Raw genomic sequence first — 18,604 nt, 5'->3', positions numbered from 1 at the left:
GTAAAGCAAATGAGAAACAAGATACATAATAAGTTAGTGGATCAATAAATGAATAAATAAAGGTGATCAAGAGCAGCGGTAGTGCAGCCAGTGACGGGTAAAGTGCAGAGCAAGTCCGATAGGGTAACATTTGATAAGTGCAGAAAATTGTTGGGGGGGGGAGGGGAGACTGTATGGGTACAGAAAACTGCCCGCCAGTGCAGGGATGGCCGGGAGGCAGTGCAGGATGGTGTCTGGGTGGGCAGGTAACTGATGGTTTTCCTCAAGTTTCAGGGTGGCAAGGAGGCTGTCCCAAAGAAAGGCACTGGCCGAAGACCGAGATCTGCCCCCGGCTTGTTTCTTTGAAAAACAGCTGACCCTGAGGGAGTTAGAGGTAGAGGAGTGAAAGGCTCGAGAGGGGAGGTATTTACGGAGTGATAGTTGAAGGTATTTTGGACCCAGGCCCCAGAAAGCCTTGTGGACAATGCAACAGGTTTTAAATTTAATCCTTGCATCCACTGGGAGCCAGTGGAGGGATTTCAGTGCTGGAGAGATACGATCCCAGGGCTTGAGGCCAAGGACAAGTCTCGCAGTATTAGTTGTAAAGGGCAGAGAGGGTGAAGAGGCAGAGGGAAGCCTAAAAATGAGTTGGGTGTCGTCAGCGTAGCATTGGAAGTTAGAGCAGAAGATGAAAATTTAGTAGGCAAGAGTTGCCAAGTATTGGTTGAAAAGCCAGGGCGAGAGGTTAGACCCCTGAGGAACACCACAGGTAGAGAGGGAGATGGAGGAGAGGAAAGACACAAGTTGTACCTGGGACGGTCGATCCAAGAGAAAGGAGGTAAGCCAAGCCAGAGTCTAATCGGTGATAACAAAGATGTCACGGAGACGATTGAGCAGGATGGTGTGGTTGACCGTATCAAAGGCGGAGGAGAGATCAAGTAGGATAAGGACAGAGGGAATGTTAGAGTCAAGGTTGGAGAGCAGATCTTCATGGATGTTCAGGAGAGCAGTTTCCGTACTTCTGACCGCTCTGAAGCCGGATTGGTGGTCATGGAGTGAGCTGACAGTCCGAGTGAAGGTTAAGATTAGAGATGGCAAGCTTTTCCAGGAGCTTACCCAAAAAGGGGGTGATGGAAATAGGGCGATAGTTAGCTGGACAGGAAGGATCAGCTGAGTGTTTTTTGTGGAGAGGATGCACAAGGGAGTGTTTCAGGGGGAGGGGAAAGAACCAGAGGCAAAGGAGAGGTTGCAGAAATTTGCAAGGGCAGGTGCAAGGGTCTCAATGTGGTCCTTAATGGTCCTTAATGGTTTTAGAGGAACAGGGATCAACCTGTTTGGATGAAGCCTCATAGACCGAACTTGTCTGGCAACCTCATCAGGAGTGAGAAGAGGGAAGTGGTGGAGGGGCCAAGGGAGGAGCCATACGTTTTGGTGTATGATGTGGTGTTGAAGAGAGGAACGGTTGTCTTTGCTGTAAAGTGTTCAGCCAGGGCCTGTCAATGTGGTCCTTAATGGTTTTAGAGGAACAGGGATGAACCTGTTTTTATGAGGCTTTCATAGATCGGACTTGTCTAGCAACCTCATCTGGGGAGAAAAAAGGAAAGGCAGAGAAAGATGGAGTGGGGGAAGCTGAGGGAGGATCCACAAGCAGAGCAGATGAGGGGAGGGGAGGAGGAGGAGGAGGAGAGGAGTGGTGTGTGGACAGGATGTGCTTAGTTTTACAGATGGTGTGAGGCAAGGTTGTTGCAAAGGGCCTGAGAGGCGATAGGAGAGGTGGATACTGCACAAGGGTTGGCCAGCTCCTTGCAGATTTTAAAGAGTTTGGCCGAGTTGTTGGATGCTGCAGAAACACGGGATTGAATATGAGCTCGCTTCTTGGTGCGTACAGAGGTGATATTGCCTTTGGATCAGGCGGCAGTCCAGTTTGTCAGGGGATGAGCAAGAGGCCCTCCATTTCCTCTCGGCCGCCGTACACTAATGTTTAAGTGTAGATAGGTCCGAGTCAAACCAAGAGTTGCACTGGCTTTGGGCTTCAGGCGGATCCTCATGACCGGGGCAAGGGCATCAAGGGTAGCAGTAATTGGAGTAGAGCAGGGACAGGGCTGAGTCAGGGTGAGAGTCGGCCTGAAGTGGAGGAGGAGGTGAGGAGGTGGTAGCAAAAGCCTCAACTGACACACGATTTATGGGCCGGATATCCGAGATGGTTGGTGGCAGTCTTGGGGAAGGCTTGGCTTGAGGGGAGGAGATGGGAAGAAAAGAGGATAGGAGGGAGTGATCGCTCCAGGAGAGAGGAGTGATGAGGGGGGTAGAAAGGGGCAGGCCAGAGGAGATCAAGACATCAAGCATATGGCCAGCAGAGTGAATAGGGCCGGAGGGAAGGATAGAAAGGGAGAGTTTATCACAGAGGTCGTGAAAGAGTGCAGATGGGGAACAGGGAGAATCAAGATGGATGTTGAGATCACCAAGGAGGACAAGTTGAGAAGTAGAGGCCAGGAGGGCAGAGGAGAGGTCTGCCCACTCAGAGAGAAAAGAGGTGGCTTGGCCAGGGGGCCGGTAGAGGGTAGCATTAGTAAGGGAGTGGCTAGGAGCGAGAGAGCCTACAGACGAGGCATTCGAAAGAGAAGTAGGTCTGAGTGGGGATGATAGAAGTAGGAATCCATTCAGGGAAGATCAGGGCTACACTCCCTCCCCAGGGCTATATACAAATCAAGTGTGTCAAAGCGCTCGAGGAGGGGGGGACAAGGGGGAAAAACCATTGTCATTCAGGGCCCTTTAATTTCTGATCGATACAAGTCTTCACTACAGATTAAGTGCATGGCACTAGTGCATATAGTAGAATTCTGGGGTCTGGGTCCAAAATAGATTCAGCTCTTCGCTCCTCCATCTCCCCCAGGGTCAACCATTTTTCAAAGAAGTGAGCTGGGTTTAGATCTCCGTCCTCGGCTGGGGCATCCCTCTGGAACAGCCACAGCCTCCCTGCCACTCTGAAACTTGAGGAGAACCATCTTTGGTTCTGGAAGAACCTCAAGACCTTCCTCTTTGCTTCTGCCTTCGCCCCTCCTCTCCCCTGCTGATCTGTTCTCTCGACACTGTGCACCTGGCCTACCCTGTCTTCCAGGCCCAGGTACCTGCTCACCCTGCCACCAACCCGCACTGCTTCTGGGTTATCCCTTGCACTGGCGAGGGTGTCTGTATCTATAACCATACAGCCCCCCCTTTTCCTGCACTTATCAGACATCCGTCTGCTGCCCTACACCCACCACCTGCTGGCTGCACTACCACAGTTTGTTGCCTTTTATTGTGTATTTTTTATTATGCATCTGTTTTTCCTTTGCTCCACACTTTCCGCTTCTCCCTCCCACCCCTCTCCCATGCACTGTTCCCCGTTCCCTCTCCCATGCACTTGCCCGTTCTCAATGTCAATGGGCCAAGTAAGATCCTTTTTTTTCTTCCTTATTCCTCTCCCTTGCCTTGTCGCGCTCTGAAACCCTTTAGGACGAGCGCGATACAAATAAAACTATCAATTAACAGTGTAGATAGGTCTGACAACAATTCTGCAGTTTTTCTAAGTGCATTGAGGCACGACCATGCAAAGGGGGGGGACGAGGAGAAAAACTGGTCGACTATCTTCAAGGCATGGTACATTCAGATCGTGTAAGTGTGCAGACGGGTGCAAGACAAGAAGTCGAAGGGGGGAGTATTAGGGGGGGGTCGACCAAGTGAGACTCGGGTACACCAGGCGGCCAGTCGGCAGGCTCTGCGCAAAAGGAGGGAGAGAGGGATAGAGCGGAGAGAGAGGTTCGCAGGGAAGAGGGAGGGAGAGAGAAGGAAGAGAGGAAGATGAATGTCTTAAGTAGTTTCCAAAATCTAAGGAAATCAGGCTCAAGATGGAGGGCAGCAGGGAGGCCATTCCAGAGGGAGCCCCCTGCAGGGGATAAAGATCTCCCTCCAAATCTCTGCTTGGAGAACTGGCTCACTCGCAGAAGGTTGGAGGTAGATGAGCAGAGGGCTCAGGAAGGACAGTATAAATACTATACATAAAAGGTAGAGCATCGTTGCCAATAGGTAGGACCCAGGCCCTAGAAAGCCTTGCAGACAATGCAGAGGGTTTTGAACTTTGTCCTTGCAGCCAGAGGGAGCCAGTGGAGGGATTTCAGTGCCGGACAGATGCTGTTCCTGGGCTTGAGGCCAGGGATAAGTCTTGCGGTTCTGCTCTGGATGAGATGCAGAGGGCGCAGAGCAGAGGCAGGGAGTTTGAGAAAGAGGATGTTGCAGTAGTCCATCCTTGAGAGAACCAGGCCTCTGAAGACCGTGAGCTGCTGGGGGAAGGTGAGAAAAGGAAGAGAACTTCTGAGGAGGTGCAGCGGGTAGTTGGACTTTTTAGAGATGTCTGAGATGTGAGAGGAGGAGAGAGTGGAGTCGAAGAAAACCCCAAGGTTTTTTTGCCACGCTGGTGGGTGCAAGGAGAAGGGAGAACGGCCAGAGTGAGAGTGGGAAAGCAGGAGCAGGAGTCCCAATGCAAATGATCTCCATTTTACTGGTGTTGGGGCAGAGGTTGTTTTCAGCACACCATGACTGAATTGCGGATAGACCGATATGGTAAAGGAGGTGGCTGAGGGTAGTCTGAAGGACAGTTGCGGGTCAACCGCATAACACTGGAAGTTAGAAATGAAGTGGCAATCACACGTCCTAGGGCTGCCATGTAGACATTGAAGAACCTGGGGGATATGTTAGAACCCTGGTGAACGCCACAGGTTGGTAGAGATAATAGAGAGAAATGACACAAGTTCCACAAGGGATGGGCGGTCAAAGGAAGGAGGTTAACCACACCAGAGTCTGACTTGGGATTCCCAGGGTGTCACAGAGACGTGTGATCAGGATGTTGTGGTTTACTGTGTCAAAGGCCGAGGAGAGGTCAAGAAGAACGAGGGCAGAGGAAGTGTTAGTGTTGAGATTTGAGAGCAGGTCTTCACGGGCGTTCATAAGAGCAGTTCCCGTGCCTCTGGATGCTCTAAAGCCAGACTGATTGATGGTCGTGGAAGCAACCAGCAGATTCAGTGTGGAGGGAATGCTGAGAGATGGCCAGCTTCTCTACGTTTTCTCAGGAAAGGAGTGATAGAGCTAGGGAAGTAGTTTGCCGGAATGGAGGGGGTCAGCAGAGGGTTTCTTAAGTATAGGGTGCACAAGGGAGTGCTTAAGAGAAGTTGGGAAAATTCCAGTGGCAAAGGATAGATTGCAGAGGTCAGCCAAGGCGGGAGCGAGAGAGTCAATGTTGTCCTTAATGGTTTTGGAGAGACAGGGGTCCACCTGTTTGGATGAAGCCTTCATTGACTGAACTTGTCTGGCAAACTCATCAGGAGTGAGAAGAGAGAAGTGGTGGAGAGGCCAATGGAGGATCCAGAGGTTTTGGTGTATGATGTGGTGTGGAAGAGAGGAACAGTTGTCTTGGGTTTTTGCGGTAAAGTGTGCAGCCAGGGCCTAGCAAAGGTCCTGGTTGGGTGTGACAAAGAGGCGGCTGCTGCAGGAATTGCCAGTTCTTTACAATCTTTGAAATGTTTGGCCATGTTTGATGCAGGCTTGGAGTGGATGCAGTCAATATTGCCTTTGAAAAAGGCGGCATGCAAGTTTGTCAGAGTACGGTGAGACGAATTCCATTTCCGCTCAGTTGCCCTACACTTGCGTTTAAGGACAGCTATATCTGAGTCCTACCAAGAGTTGCCCTTTTTGGAAGTCTTCAGTCGGACCCTTGTGACAGGGGCAAGAGTGTCCAGAGTGTTTGCGATATAGAGATTGTAGTTTGCGAGGGCTGTGTCAGGTTGAGAGCCAGCTGCAGGAGGCGGAGAGTAGGTGGAGGCAAAGGCAGCCGCTGTCACTCTTTTCATGGGTCTGGTGACTTTAAAACCGAGTGGACGAACCGGGTATGCTAATGCAAGAGGAGAGTTTCAAGTGTGAAGAGAGAAGAGTGATCCGTCTAAGAGAGGTAGCAAGAGGGAGAGTGAGAGGGAGATGAGAGCATCCAAAGTGTGGCCCGCTGTGTGTGTGAAGCAAGAGGGTAAAATGGAGTGGAGAAAACCGCCAAGTTGCGCAAAGGTCTTGAGGAGTCAGGAGAGTCCAGATGGATGTTGAGATCACCCAGCAGGTGGAGTTGGGAAGAGGAGAAAAGTAGAGAGGGGGCCAGGTCAGCCCATTCCCAGAGGAAGCGTGTGGACTGACCTGGTAGCCGACAGAAGGTGGCCAGAAGGAGAGAAGATTTAGGAGAGATTAAGAGATTGCAGACTAGACACTCTGAGGAGTAGGCCCAAGTAGGGACACATGTATCCATTCTGGAAAGATCAGTGCTACACCCCCTCCTGTCCTCTTAGGCCTGGGAGCAGATTGAATCTTTTATCCTTCAGGGAGTAGTGTGTCAAAGCTTGTGACAGCTGTCATTTAACCAGGTCTCCGTGATGGCGAGCACATCAAGGTCCATGTGTTCGAGGAGGTTGCAAATTTCAGACTAGTGTTTGACAGCAGAGCGAAAGTTAAGCAATATGGAGCGGCTTGCCATCTTTAAAGGACTTCCACAGGGGACCCAGGGAACGGTGGTCCCAACCGTGGGTGGCAAGAGAGCCAGAGGGATGGTGGAGGTGCCAAGGTGGACCAAGGAGCTGGAACAGTAAGGAAAGGCAGGGAAGCCTGTGCAGAGGAGGATGGCACAGCGAGCAAAGGAGCTTGTGCAGAGGGGGGGGTTAAGGTTTGAGAGACGAGGTAGGAGCCTGTTAAAGAGAAGGTTACGGTTGAGGACCCTGAACTATTATGGTTCCATTCCGATAGACATTAATGGCCAAGAGGTCAAGGAGGACCTCGCAGCCGGTGCCACCAATAATGGGAGAAGAGGTGATAGTAGAGAGAAAGGCGACCATGTAACGAGTCCAGAAGTCGGGGGAGGGAAAGAACAAGAGGATGCCCGTGATATTCTCTGGCGGTCGGTGTCTGCAATAGGAAGGCCTGGGTTGGAGCCCAGTATGTCCTACTTAGGTTTAGTGATTGAGCGAGATAGGTAATAGAGAAGCAGTTAGGATAAATAGATCGCGACATAGCTAGCTGCAGTGTTGAGGACAACTGCCAAGCTGATGTACTGAAGGTAGGACGTGTAATGCAGGATGTACTCGCAGCAAACGCTTTTTAAAAAAAAAAAAAGAGAGAAGGTAGTGAGTAGGGAACAAGTTACATACCTGGAATTTTTTCATCAGCTGGCTTGTTTACTTGAGCAGCTTGTTTAGTCTACAGCTAGAGCATGTGCTTAGTTGGAGCTGGTGTTTAGGCCTCACTGGGGTAAATGGCAGCGAAATGCTGTGCAGTTTTTATTAACCAGTTAACTAGCAACCCCAGAAATGTTTCAGCTTTTCTGCATGCCCAATCTGTGAGTGGTGGCTGAGGTGCAGCATCTCTAAGAATAGATGGCAAAAGGTCTTCAGATGAGGAATATACTCAAACATGTCTCCACCGCTGCACTGGTATGGGATATTTTGCTTATATTTAACGTTTCTGTGCTGGACTGTGCTTTGTGTGTGGGACCAAACTGATAGGCAAATGGATAGTTCTCCTCTGGTATAGGACCTTGTTTTAGGACCTTGTTGATTGCACACCTAGCTGTAGAACAGGGCTGCTTGTGGTAGAGCAACCTTCCCAATATTGTCCCAGGTTGCAAGTGTGCTTTAAGTGCTCTCGAGCATCATTGCCTTTTCTTTAAAAAAATGTTTGCGTATGCAAGTCAAATTTTATAACAATGCTTCTGCATTCCCATACTATGTTTTTCTGTTTACTCACAATGCCACGTTTGATCATGCATGATTGCATTTTTCTCCTTCTGTTTCCCTATCCTAAATCTAAATCTTGCAATCAGTGTTTTTTGATGACTCCACTGTAAGAATAACCAATGCATTCATTATAATCTGTACTTTTCTTTTACTTGAAACAAGAAACTAAAGCTTGAATCTGATAAAATTACACAAGAGTATGGCTTCTGCACATTGGACGGACACCGGGAGAAAATTGGCAACTTTAAAACTGAACCACCAGGTCTCTTCCGTGGCCGTGGAGACCATCCTAAAATGGGAATGTTGAAAAAGAGGATTATGCCAAAAGATGTAATCATAAACTGTAGCAAGTAAGATTGTACATTTTATTTAAACCCTGCTGACCGCAAGAAAAATGTTTTTGATGGAAATAGATGCATTTTCATTTCCAATTTCCTTACTCATTACAATGGCACTGAAATCCAAGTTTCAGCCATAGGTCTCCTCAAAAACATCCATGAGATGCATAATTTCATCTATACAATGATAGATACCTCAATTCTTAATCGTTTCGCTCAACATTGGGCGTAATTAAGCAAATCTCTAACTTTCTTTATATCATATAATAGAGTCGTTGGGTGTGGTTCCGTGTCTGTGTGAATTAAACTCAATTCAAGCGTGTATAAACGGAATGGATTTATGCAGTCCTGAGTTTAATTCACACTGGCGCGGAAGTGCACTGATCTACTTTGCTATTATATCAGATCTCTTCACTAAGTGAATATCAGTCAGTTGGTTATCTTCAGCTGAGAACCCATGTATACTATTTATTTGAGCTACTATATTTGATTACCGTAGGGCTGAACTTTAGCCCATTTGCTTATATCATGCATGTATAATCCTTGGCCCATAACACGTTATACAGATCCAGATTTTAACAATTTACACACAACTCATTTTTTTACCATCAGAAGTGAACCTCTGCAACCTCTAGCGCTTTTTCTTAAGCCTCAGCCATTTATTATTATTGAATTTAATGAGTGCGGACCTAGCTTCGAGACACAACGGAGCGCTTTACAGACGTATGCAACAGTACAGATGCATAACGGAGCACTTTTCAAGGTAACAAAACCGATATATAGTGGCGTTAGGATGCATAGGGGTACAGCTGTACTGAGTGGCAGGGAGGAGATGGGTGGGCGGCATCTAGCGAGTCAGATGGCGCAAGTGGCGAAGGAATGGCGTAAGTGAGGCAGAGAGATTCCTTGAAGAGGTGGGTCTTGAGTTTTTTTCTTAATTGTAGGAGCATGGGGGAAGAGTCTGCTGACTGGGAGGTTCCACAGTCTTGGGGCGTAGTTAGAGAAGGCTTGTTTTCTGGTCCTTTTTGCAGCATGGATTTCAAGCCTGCACGTGTCCTTGATTCTGGTGGTGTGCTGTCTGAGTTTCTCTGCAAGATAGCTGGGTGATTCGAGGGTGACTGCCTTATAGATGATGCAGCAAGACTTGAAGGTGATTCATGCGTGCAGTGTAAGCCAGTGACGGTCGATGAGGGCCGGGATGATGAGCCCTCCTCATGTACACTGCTAATACCCCATACATTACTGTACTGTTTTCATATGCCTTAACCTTCAAGGCGGCTAAGCACGTTTATGCTCCATCCTTTGGTGAAGCCCTGAATTCCAAACTTGCTCCATTTCCAGCCATAATCTTTTTTTTTTATACCTCATTTTACTAATCTGTTCACCCCAAAGAACACTAGTGATGGTTATTCAATCATTTTTGTTGCCTAGTTTCTCCTTAATATTTTCTTCTCAGTGGAGGTTTTTGCAGCACTTCTCGGGATACACAATTCATGCAACAGAAAAGTATTAAACAGGCTGCAGGCTTTGCTAGTTTTGAGCCTCAAATTAGACCCAACAGTCTGACTTTTGTGACAAGGTCTTGACTGCTCCTCCACAAGAATTCCTCTTCTTCTTTTGTGGTCTGGCTTGTTTGTGACTCTACCCCTGAAAGATGTATTCTCAACCAGAGTGCTATGGCAGTGTTTTATTTTTCTGTAACCGTGCCAATCTCTTTATAGTGCTGCCTGCTCATGTACAAGGAATGTGCTCTTTCCAAACACCATGGAGTTTAGTCTGGGCCTCTTGGGTGGCAGAGGCCCACCCTCTGCCTTCATCAGGTGTGAGCCCCTGTTCAGTTTGGCGTTACCTAAACCCTCCCACTATACCAGTATACCCACTCTGCCACTGTCTTACTCCTCTATCCTATCTGTTTGCTTTCTTTCTCCTTCAACCTCCTGTTCTGCTTATCCTCTCCGAAGCTCCTTCATCCCCTAGCTCTGTAATAACCTCCTCTGGAAACACTGACCTCTTCTGCTCATCATAAAACAACCCCCTCTTCTTTGTTCTCCGCTTCTACCTCTGGCATCATATCAGACTACGTAACTAATTTATGGATGGAACGTTTGAGAACTTGTGTCAAGTTTCGGTGTATGTGTGATGTGTGATGTGTGTATATGTGTGTGTATATGTAAATGTATGTGTATGTATATATGTGTATGTATATATATGTATATCTAATATATTTCTGAGGCTTGTGGAATCTGCTTAGATCACATGCTGTGCATAGGCCGACATCTAGTGGAAGCTGCAGAGTATTAGTTTTTCGAAACTCGAAAATGGGCGTCGACACAGGGCGTGCCAGTAATACTATCCCTAGTGTGACGTCCACTGTACCCATGATCCCTCACGCGTCTAGGACCCTCAGATTGTTTTTTTCCGCCATACTGGTCGGAAGCATTCCGTGGAGTTCCCTGGCCTTTGCCATACTTTTGCTACAATATTGTTATATTTCCCCATTTCTCCACCCCAATGTCGAGTCACTGAACATCCACACTCTACGCCGGCCCGGAGAAAGAATCGACCGTCGAGAGCTGCACGACAGATTTGGGCCTCGGAAGGCCTCTGGCCTCGGCCCTGCAAGTAGGGAGAGTGGGGGGTGGACATACTCTACACTCTTTTGGTATATAGATACATCCTTATATATTCCTACACTTATTAGCCCGCTGCCACAAGGTGCGTATGGAGGGTACCCCTTTCCAATTTTGCCCCAAGTGCAACCGCAAGTACCCTTGGGTTGACAGACACTCCACGTACAATCTCTGCTTACCGAGGGACCACCCCGAGGCTAACTGCAGAGCGTGTAGTAGGTTCAAACCGAAAACACTCAAGGACCGTTCGATCAAGCCTTGGGCTCACCACGCCAGGCGTCAAGAGGCCATGGCAGCGGAGGGCGCCTTCAGCGATGGCAGCGACGCCGTGCTTTCGGACGGCGAGGGCAACGTGGCGTCAATTGACAGCCAAGCGCAAGTCCCCGACCTCGGAAGGTCGGCCGGCAAGGCGGCTATGGGGAAGACCCCTGGCGACACAAGTGCTACCCACAGCACTTCCACAAAACACATGAAGTCCAACCGAGACTCCACACGCACGTCGAGTACTCGGAAAGAGGCACATAGAGAACGGTCCGAATCGGTGTCCTCTGGGCGTTCTCGATCTAGATCGCCGCATGACTCCAGGCAACCTTCCACTGTTGCCAAGAGTGCCTCGCTCCCCAAGGTAACGGAGGTTCGATCGTCGGAAGACGAAGCCGACCTCCATCCCCAGACCGCACTCCAGGAGTCGGCGTCAACAGGCCGCACAACGGCTGTTCCCGAGTCCCAACCTCCACACTCGAGAGATAGGGACACTACCCCCGAACCTCGGCGTCAGGCGTCGAAAGACTCGGAAGGGGCGAAAAAACAGGGTAAACACTCTTCCACCCACAGGGAAGGGGAAAAGCAACAAAGGAAGTAGTCTCAGCCTCCTTCCACACCTCAAAAACATTCTACTCCACATAAACAGATGGACAAGTCTCGGTCTTCTGTTATCCCAAAGACCCCTGTTCAAACCATTGGTCTAGTCAAGATAAAACAGGGAAAGGCTTCCAAGAAAGAATAATTCCCAGTTCAAGAGAATGGTTGAGTGATCACATAGACAGTCATGTCAAGGATGTCATCATTGGCAGATTTCTACGCCAAAAACCCTGAACACTTTCTCTCGTATACCCTAAGGATCCTTTACCCCCAAGTAAGTCCCGGGTTGAAGCTCCTACTTCAGACCCCTTCGGTATACAGCCCTAGTCTCAATATCGGGGAGATCCATCCTTTTGTGAGGATCCAGATTTGGGCATGTTGGAAGAACAAACTGGGACAGGCTACTATGGGGATGACGAGGACCAAGAGGAGGAGGACAACCACCCAGAAACCTACAGGCTAGATTCCCCGGTAGATAAAGAACCCCCGGTTACCGACTCCGCTGTCGACAACCAGCCTCTCTTGAATGAAGTGCTGTCCAGAGCGGCAGAACACTTCCACATTGACACCCAGGGTGCTCAGGAAGAGAGGGACTTTGCCGAGGAGTTAGTGGGAGAAAGGAGACCTGTTGCCCAGGCCATCCCTATCCTTAAGTCAATACAAAGAAGGATATACCCTTCCCTTGTTAATCCCAATCTCACTAGGGTGGTAAACCCCAGAGTTGAGAAGCTTTTCAGGGCAGCCCAAACTACCCACTGTACATAAGAGGGCATCTGAAACCGGACTCCCTAGTAGTTACAAACACCAGTAAGAGGGCAGGAACACGCTTGTTCTCATCGGAAGCTCCTCCCGACAAGGAGAGCAAGAAGATGTATGGCTTGGGCAGGAAAGTAGCCTCCACTTCCGCCTAACAGGCAAGGATTGCCAACTCCACCACCCTGCTGGCGAGTTACAACTGCCACCAGTGGGAAGAAGTCGCGGCACTCATAGATTCCGCCCCAGAACCCTTAAAAAGCCAATTGGCACGAGTTTCGGCAGAAGGAAGAGCCGTGTCCGGTTGCATATTAAAAGCAACCTTTGATGCCGCGGATAACGCCGGCAGATTGATAGCAGAAGGTACTGTTATCAAAAGGCATGCTTGGTTGCGACAGTCTGGGTTGAAAGCCGAAACCCAAGCATCATTGATAGATAAACCGGTGGAGCCGGATCTTTTGTTTGGAAAGGCGGTCGAGGACGAGCTGAAAAATGCCAAGGACGAGTATGAGACACTCAAATCCCTAGGCCAACTAACCAACAAACCCCCAAACCAGAGAGGGAATGGCAATTTTCGTCGCCCACGCGGACAAAATTCCCAGAGAGGGTCTAACTATTCCCAAGGGCACGGTACACAATGGAACAACAGCCAGCAGTCTACCCAGGGTTATGGCAGGGGTAATAAGAGAGGACGTGGTAAAGGTAGAGGCAGCCCCAGTAGAGGCGGCGGCACGCCTCCTCCAAAACAGTGACGCTCCGTTCAGGGTCCCTTCTCACGCATCCCCAGTAGGGGGATGCATTTCCAACTTCACCCAAGCTTGGGAAGGGATCACATCAGACAGATGGGTGCTGTCCACAGTGTCCGCAGGATACTGCATGGAACTGTTAGAGCACCCCCGAAACCACCATCCATGACAAAAAATACATTCTTTAGACCACCAGAAGATCCTCCTCGAGGAGATAAATCTTCTAGCAAAGGACGTGATAGAACTCGTCCCGGGACACCAGGTAAACGAGGGTATTCAACTTACTTCCTTTGGATTTGACAATGCGCCCAGTATTGGACTAGGGGCCTACAAGTATGTCAAGCCCCAAAAATTTTGCGTGACTACTCTCCAAGAGGTAATCCCCCTCCTGAAAAGGGGGGGATTACATGGCAACATTGGACATGAAAGATGCCTATTTTCATATTTCCATGTTCCCAGCGCACAGAAAGTACTTGTGCTTCAAGGTGGACAGTCGGCACTACCAGTTCAAGGTACTGCCCTTCGGGATAGCCTCGGCTCCAAGGGTATTCACCAAGGTACTGGCAGTGGCGGCAGCACACCTATGCAGGGAGGCAATCCCGGTGTACCCTTACCTGGACGACTGGCTCATCACGGGGGAGACCCCAGTAATTTGCAGAACAAATATTCAAAGGACGATCGACCTCTTCTTCGAATTAGGTTTCTCAATAAACAAGAAGAAATCACGTCTGGTGCCAAGCACCTCCAAACAGTTCCTAGGAGCTATCCTAGACACACACGAGGGGTTGACCTTTCCATCAGAGGAAAGAATTCGGAATATACTGCTGCAAATTCCGCTATATCAGGCCGGTTGCCAGATAACGGTACGCAAAGCAATGCATTTGCTGGGCATGATGGTGTCATGTATTTACCTGGTCCCCCACGCGTGCCTGCGCCTCATGCAGGAATGGTTGGCGAAACAGTGGTCTCAGGCAAGTGGTCAGTGGGTCGATCTAGTGGTCGTTTTGCCAACACTGGTACAAAGCCTTCACTGGTGGACTAGAGAAAATCTGTCCAAGGGGAAACCCTTTTACGATCCAGAGATACAGGCGATGGTCACAACTGATGCATGCCTAACAGGGTGGGGAGCTCACCAACTCCACCACACAGCTCAGGGTCTCTGGTCTCAGTCAGTGGCCAAGAATCACATCAACCTGCTAGAGGTTCTGGCAGTATTCAGAGCGCTTCAAGCGTTTGAGCCCTACCTGCTGAATCTGTCAGTGCAGATCCGGACGGACAGCACTACAGCCATGTTTTACCTAAACAAGCAAGGAGGGACTCATTCACCAAATCTGTCCAAGCTTGCCCAGAAAATTTGGATATGGGCACTCAGACGGAAGATCTTCCTGTCATCTCAACATGTCCCAGGGGGATCTGAATTCTCTGGCGGATGCTTTGAGCAGAGATCCCCTCCCAGAGGAACACGAATGGTGTCTACACAGAGAAATCGTAGAAGATATCTTCTCTCGGTGGGGTTTCCCCACTATAGACCTATTTGCCACAAGCGAAAACAGATAGTGCCCAGGATTTGCATCCAGGTTCCCCCAGCCAGACTTCCAGGGGAACGCCCTGTGGATGAACTGGTCAGGGATGTTTGTGTACACTTTTCCACCAACACCTCACCAGGAAGGTGGTCAACAAGATGAACAGAGAATCAATGACACTCGTCCTAGTTGCTCCCATGTGGGCGAGACAACCGTGGTTACAACACCTACGCAGACTAGCGGTGTGCGAACCCATCAAACTCCCGGGCTGGTACAACCTACTGTCCCAGCACCAAGGTCAAACAGTGCATCCTCAACCCAACTCAATGAACCTAGCAGCATGGCTCCTGAGGTCATAGAGTTTGGACATCTCAAATTACCAAACAGATGTATGGACATCCTAAAAGAATCTAGGAAGCCAAACACGAGGCACTGCTACTTTGACAAATGGAAACGATTTGTTATCTGGTGCCAGAATAAGCAAGTCAACCCAGTTGATTGCACTCCTTCCATAATTGTCACATACATGCTCCACCTGCTGGATGCAGGACTGGTATTTAACTCACTGAAGGTACACCTGGCAGCGCTGTCAGCATACACCACCTCCTATAACAGGGTGTCGTGGTGGAAGATACCAGTGGTTAAAGCTTTCATGGAAGGAGTAAAGAGACTTCACCCTCCTATTTCAAACCCACCACCAGGATGGGACCTTAACGTGGTGCTATCTAAGCTCATGGGCCCCCCATTCGAACCTATGCATAAAAGCACCTGACTTATAAGACGGCCTTCTTAGTAGCAATAACATCCATAAGAAGGGTCAGTGAAATTCAGGTTCTGTCAGTGCAGGATCTATTCTTTACAGTTCATAAAGATAAACTGGTTTTACGTACACACCCTAGGTTCTCACCTAAGTTTATTTCTAAATTCCACGTGAACCAGTCCATCGAGCTTCCGGCTTTCTTCCAAGACACACAAAGCTCGGCTGAGGTGAAACTACACACCCTAGATGTGCGTAGGGCGGTCCTCTACTATGTAAACAAAACCAGACCGCTAAGGAAAACAGATCAGCTGTTTGTCTCCGTAGCTACAGGCAGAGAGGGAGATCGCGTCTCTAAAGGTCCCATCTCTAAGTGGATTGTTAACTGTATCCAGCTGTGTTACTCTCTTTCTGAAAAAACTCGCCAAGATCCCACTCTGGGGCCACTCTGGCTTTCATTGCAAATGTACCCCTTCACACCATTTGGAAAGCAGCTACTTGGAGCTCTATTCACACTTTTACTCAGCACTACTGCATTGACACCCATTCCAAGACAGATACTCAAGTGGGACAAGCGGTTCTAAGACATTGATTTGCTCATGACCCTTCTCACATCCCACCTCCTTCTTCTAACACTGCTCGCTAATCTATGCACAGCATGTGATCTAAGCAGATTCCTAAGCCCCAGAAGGGATACATTACTCACCGTAATCGTATTTCTGATGCTTGTATCTGCTTAGATTCACATGCGACCCACCCTTGCTCCCCTCTGAGAGAAGGCGCATGGATGCTTCTAGTCTTATCTATCTGCTTGGATTATCTGTACTCGCGCTACTCCTCATGCTACCTCATGTCAGAAAAAATACAATCTGAGGGTCCTAGACGTGTGAGGGATCATGGGTACAGTGGACGTCACACTAGGGATAGTATTACTGGCACGCCCTGTGTCGACGCCCATTTTCGAGTTTCGAAAAACTAATACTCTGCAGCTTCCACTAGATGTCAGTCTATGCACAGCATGTGATCTAAGCAGATGCAAGCATCAGAAATACGATTACGGTGAGTAATGTATTATATATATATTTCTGAGGCTTGTGGAATCTGCTTAGATCACATGCTGTGCATAGGCCGACATCTAGTAGAAGCTGCAGAGTATTGTTTTCGAAACTCGAAAAGGGACGTTGAATAGGGCGTGCCAGTAATACTATGCCTAGTGTGACGCCCTCTGTCCCCATGATCCCTCACGCGTGTAGGTCACTCAGATTGGTTTTTTTCTGCCATACTAGTCGGACGCATGTGTGCGGAGTTCCTTTCAGCATAAAACCTCATCTATTTTTCAATTACTGCTAGAACTCTTTCTATCCGTTGTTCACCGGACTTCGAATTACGACGCCGGTGACGATCAGAGAGACTTCCGTCGAAGACTGCTGCGACGGACCCTGGGCTTTGGAAGGCCACCTCGGGCCTCTGCCCGGTCAGTAGGGAGAGTGGGGGGAGGTCATACATCTATACATAGATATTCCCCTTTTTCCTACATATATTCGGCCCGCTGCCATACCTTGACCTTATGGAGAGTACTCAGTTTAAATTCTGTCCCAAGTGTAACAATAAGTTTCCCTGGGTAGATAAACATACTGTTTGCAATTTGTCTCTCCCTCAGGACCACTTTGAGGCATCTTGTAAGGCCTGTAGGCTTTTCAAGCCAAAACCCTAAAGCACCACTCCACGAAGCACTGGTCCCAATATGCCAGGCAGCTCAAGGCCATGGACGTAGAGGGCACTTACAGCAATGGCAGCAACGCTGCCGAATCGGAGGGCGACTGGGCGGCTTCAGCTACCCAGGCGCAGACTCCCCGACCCCGTAGGACTGGCCAGCGGCCATGTTGTGGGGACCACACCCGGCGGCAAAAGCGCAACACGATCATCCACCACCAAGCACATTAGCCCCAGCCAAGACTCGACACGCGCACCAAGTGATCGGCAACGATCGGCACCTCGAGAACGGTCCACTGAGTCTTTGTCCTCTGGGCGGTCCCGATCGCGGTTGCCTCACAAGGCCCACCTGTCCTCGGACGGAAAAGGTGTTGTCCATCAAATTGCTACCGACACCCAGTCGTCCGATGACGACACTGTCTCAACCCACTACCGAGACTAGACGCTCTGTTTCTAACCCTACACCTGACGAGATGCGTCAGACCAAGCGGTAGGCCCCAAGAAGTCAAGTAAGAACACTTCTTGCCATGGGGTAAACGCCTCAAAAAGTCATCTAAAGATACCCACGCTTCTAAAGAGAAGAATAGGGAAGACCAGGCTGCTAAAAAAATCTAAAGAACCTGAGCCAGCCCCCAAGACCAAGGTTATACCTCCCGCAGATGAGGATATGGGCCTTTCCCCCTCAGTCTGTGATTACACCAAGCTCCAAGGAGTGGAGCTCTCAGGACATGGGGTAATGAAAAGGATGACCTTCATGGCAAACTTTTAGGAAAAGGATCCTAACTACTTTCAGAGTTATAGGAACACCCCTCCCACCTCAGCTCCTTCTGGTTCTAGGGCCACTCCTGTGTCTCCTCAACCCCCCTTCTAAAAGGGCTCACTCTGATACTCCCTTTCAGGACTTAGTAATAGACCCCTTTGTAGTGGAGCCTTATGATCCAAGTTCTTACCATGAAGAAATTGACCCTCAATCTGAGGGGGTACAGGCTGCAGAGCCTTACTACGACAGAGATGAGGATCAGGAGGCAGAAGATGAGGCTGAACCTTATACTTTAGACCCCCCATTTCGTCGGGACCCTCCTGTTAATGATTCTCCGGTTGATAACCAGCCACTCCTTAATGAGGTGTTGGCTAAGGCTGCTGAACGCTTCCAGATACACAGGAAGTTCAGGAGGACAGGGATTTTGCAGAGCAAATCCTGGGAGACTAGAGGGTAGTAATTCAGTCCATCCCTTTACTAAAATCAGTACAGGGCAGAATTCTACCTTCCTTGCAGACACCTAACCTCACACATGCCGTAAATCCACATTTTTAAAAGTTATTTTGCGCTGCTCCCTCTGACGCTTTACATATCAGGGGACAACTAAAGCCAGATTCCCTAGTCGTTACCAACACTAGAAAGAGAGCGGGAACCCCACTTGTTTACTCGGCGGCTCCTCCAGATAAGGAAAGCAAAAGAATCTATGGTCTAGGGAGGAAAGTCACCTCATCTACGGCTTATCAGG

The 18,604-nt window shown here is 49.1% G+C and overlaps 1 protein-coding gene across 2 annotated transcripts in view; it reads left to right on the top strand.

The window, feature by feature from the left end:
- Nucleotides 1-18,604, top strand: part of TOP1MT (DNA topoisomerase I mitochondrial) — a 1,647,637-nt gene that overhangs the window by 606,933 nt on the left and 1,022,100 nt on the right. For both annotated transcript variants that reach the window (XM_069621749.1, XM_069621750.1), the window contains exon 5: nucleotides 7,941-8,128. In XM_069621749.1, coding sequence (XP_069477850.1) covers nucleotides 7,941-8,128 — 188 coding nt within the window. The remainder of the gene's footprint in view (nucleotides 1-7,940; nucleotides 8,129-18,604) is intronic.

The sequence above is a fragment of the Ambystoma mexicanum genome, chromosome 5q (genome assembly GCF_040938575.1).
Source record: "Ambystoma mexicanum isolate Mex_15411 chromosome 5q, UKY_AmexF1_1, whole genome shotgun sequence".
Taxonomy (NCBI): Eukaryota; Metazoa; Chordata; class Amphibia; order Caudata; family Ambystomatidae; genus Ambystoma; species Ambystoma mexicanum.
This window is presented reverse-complemented; position numbering and strand designations above follow the sequence as displayed.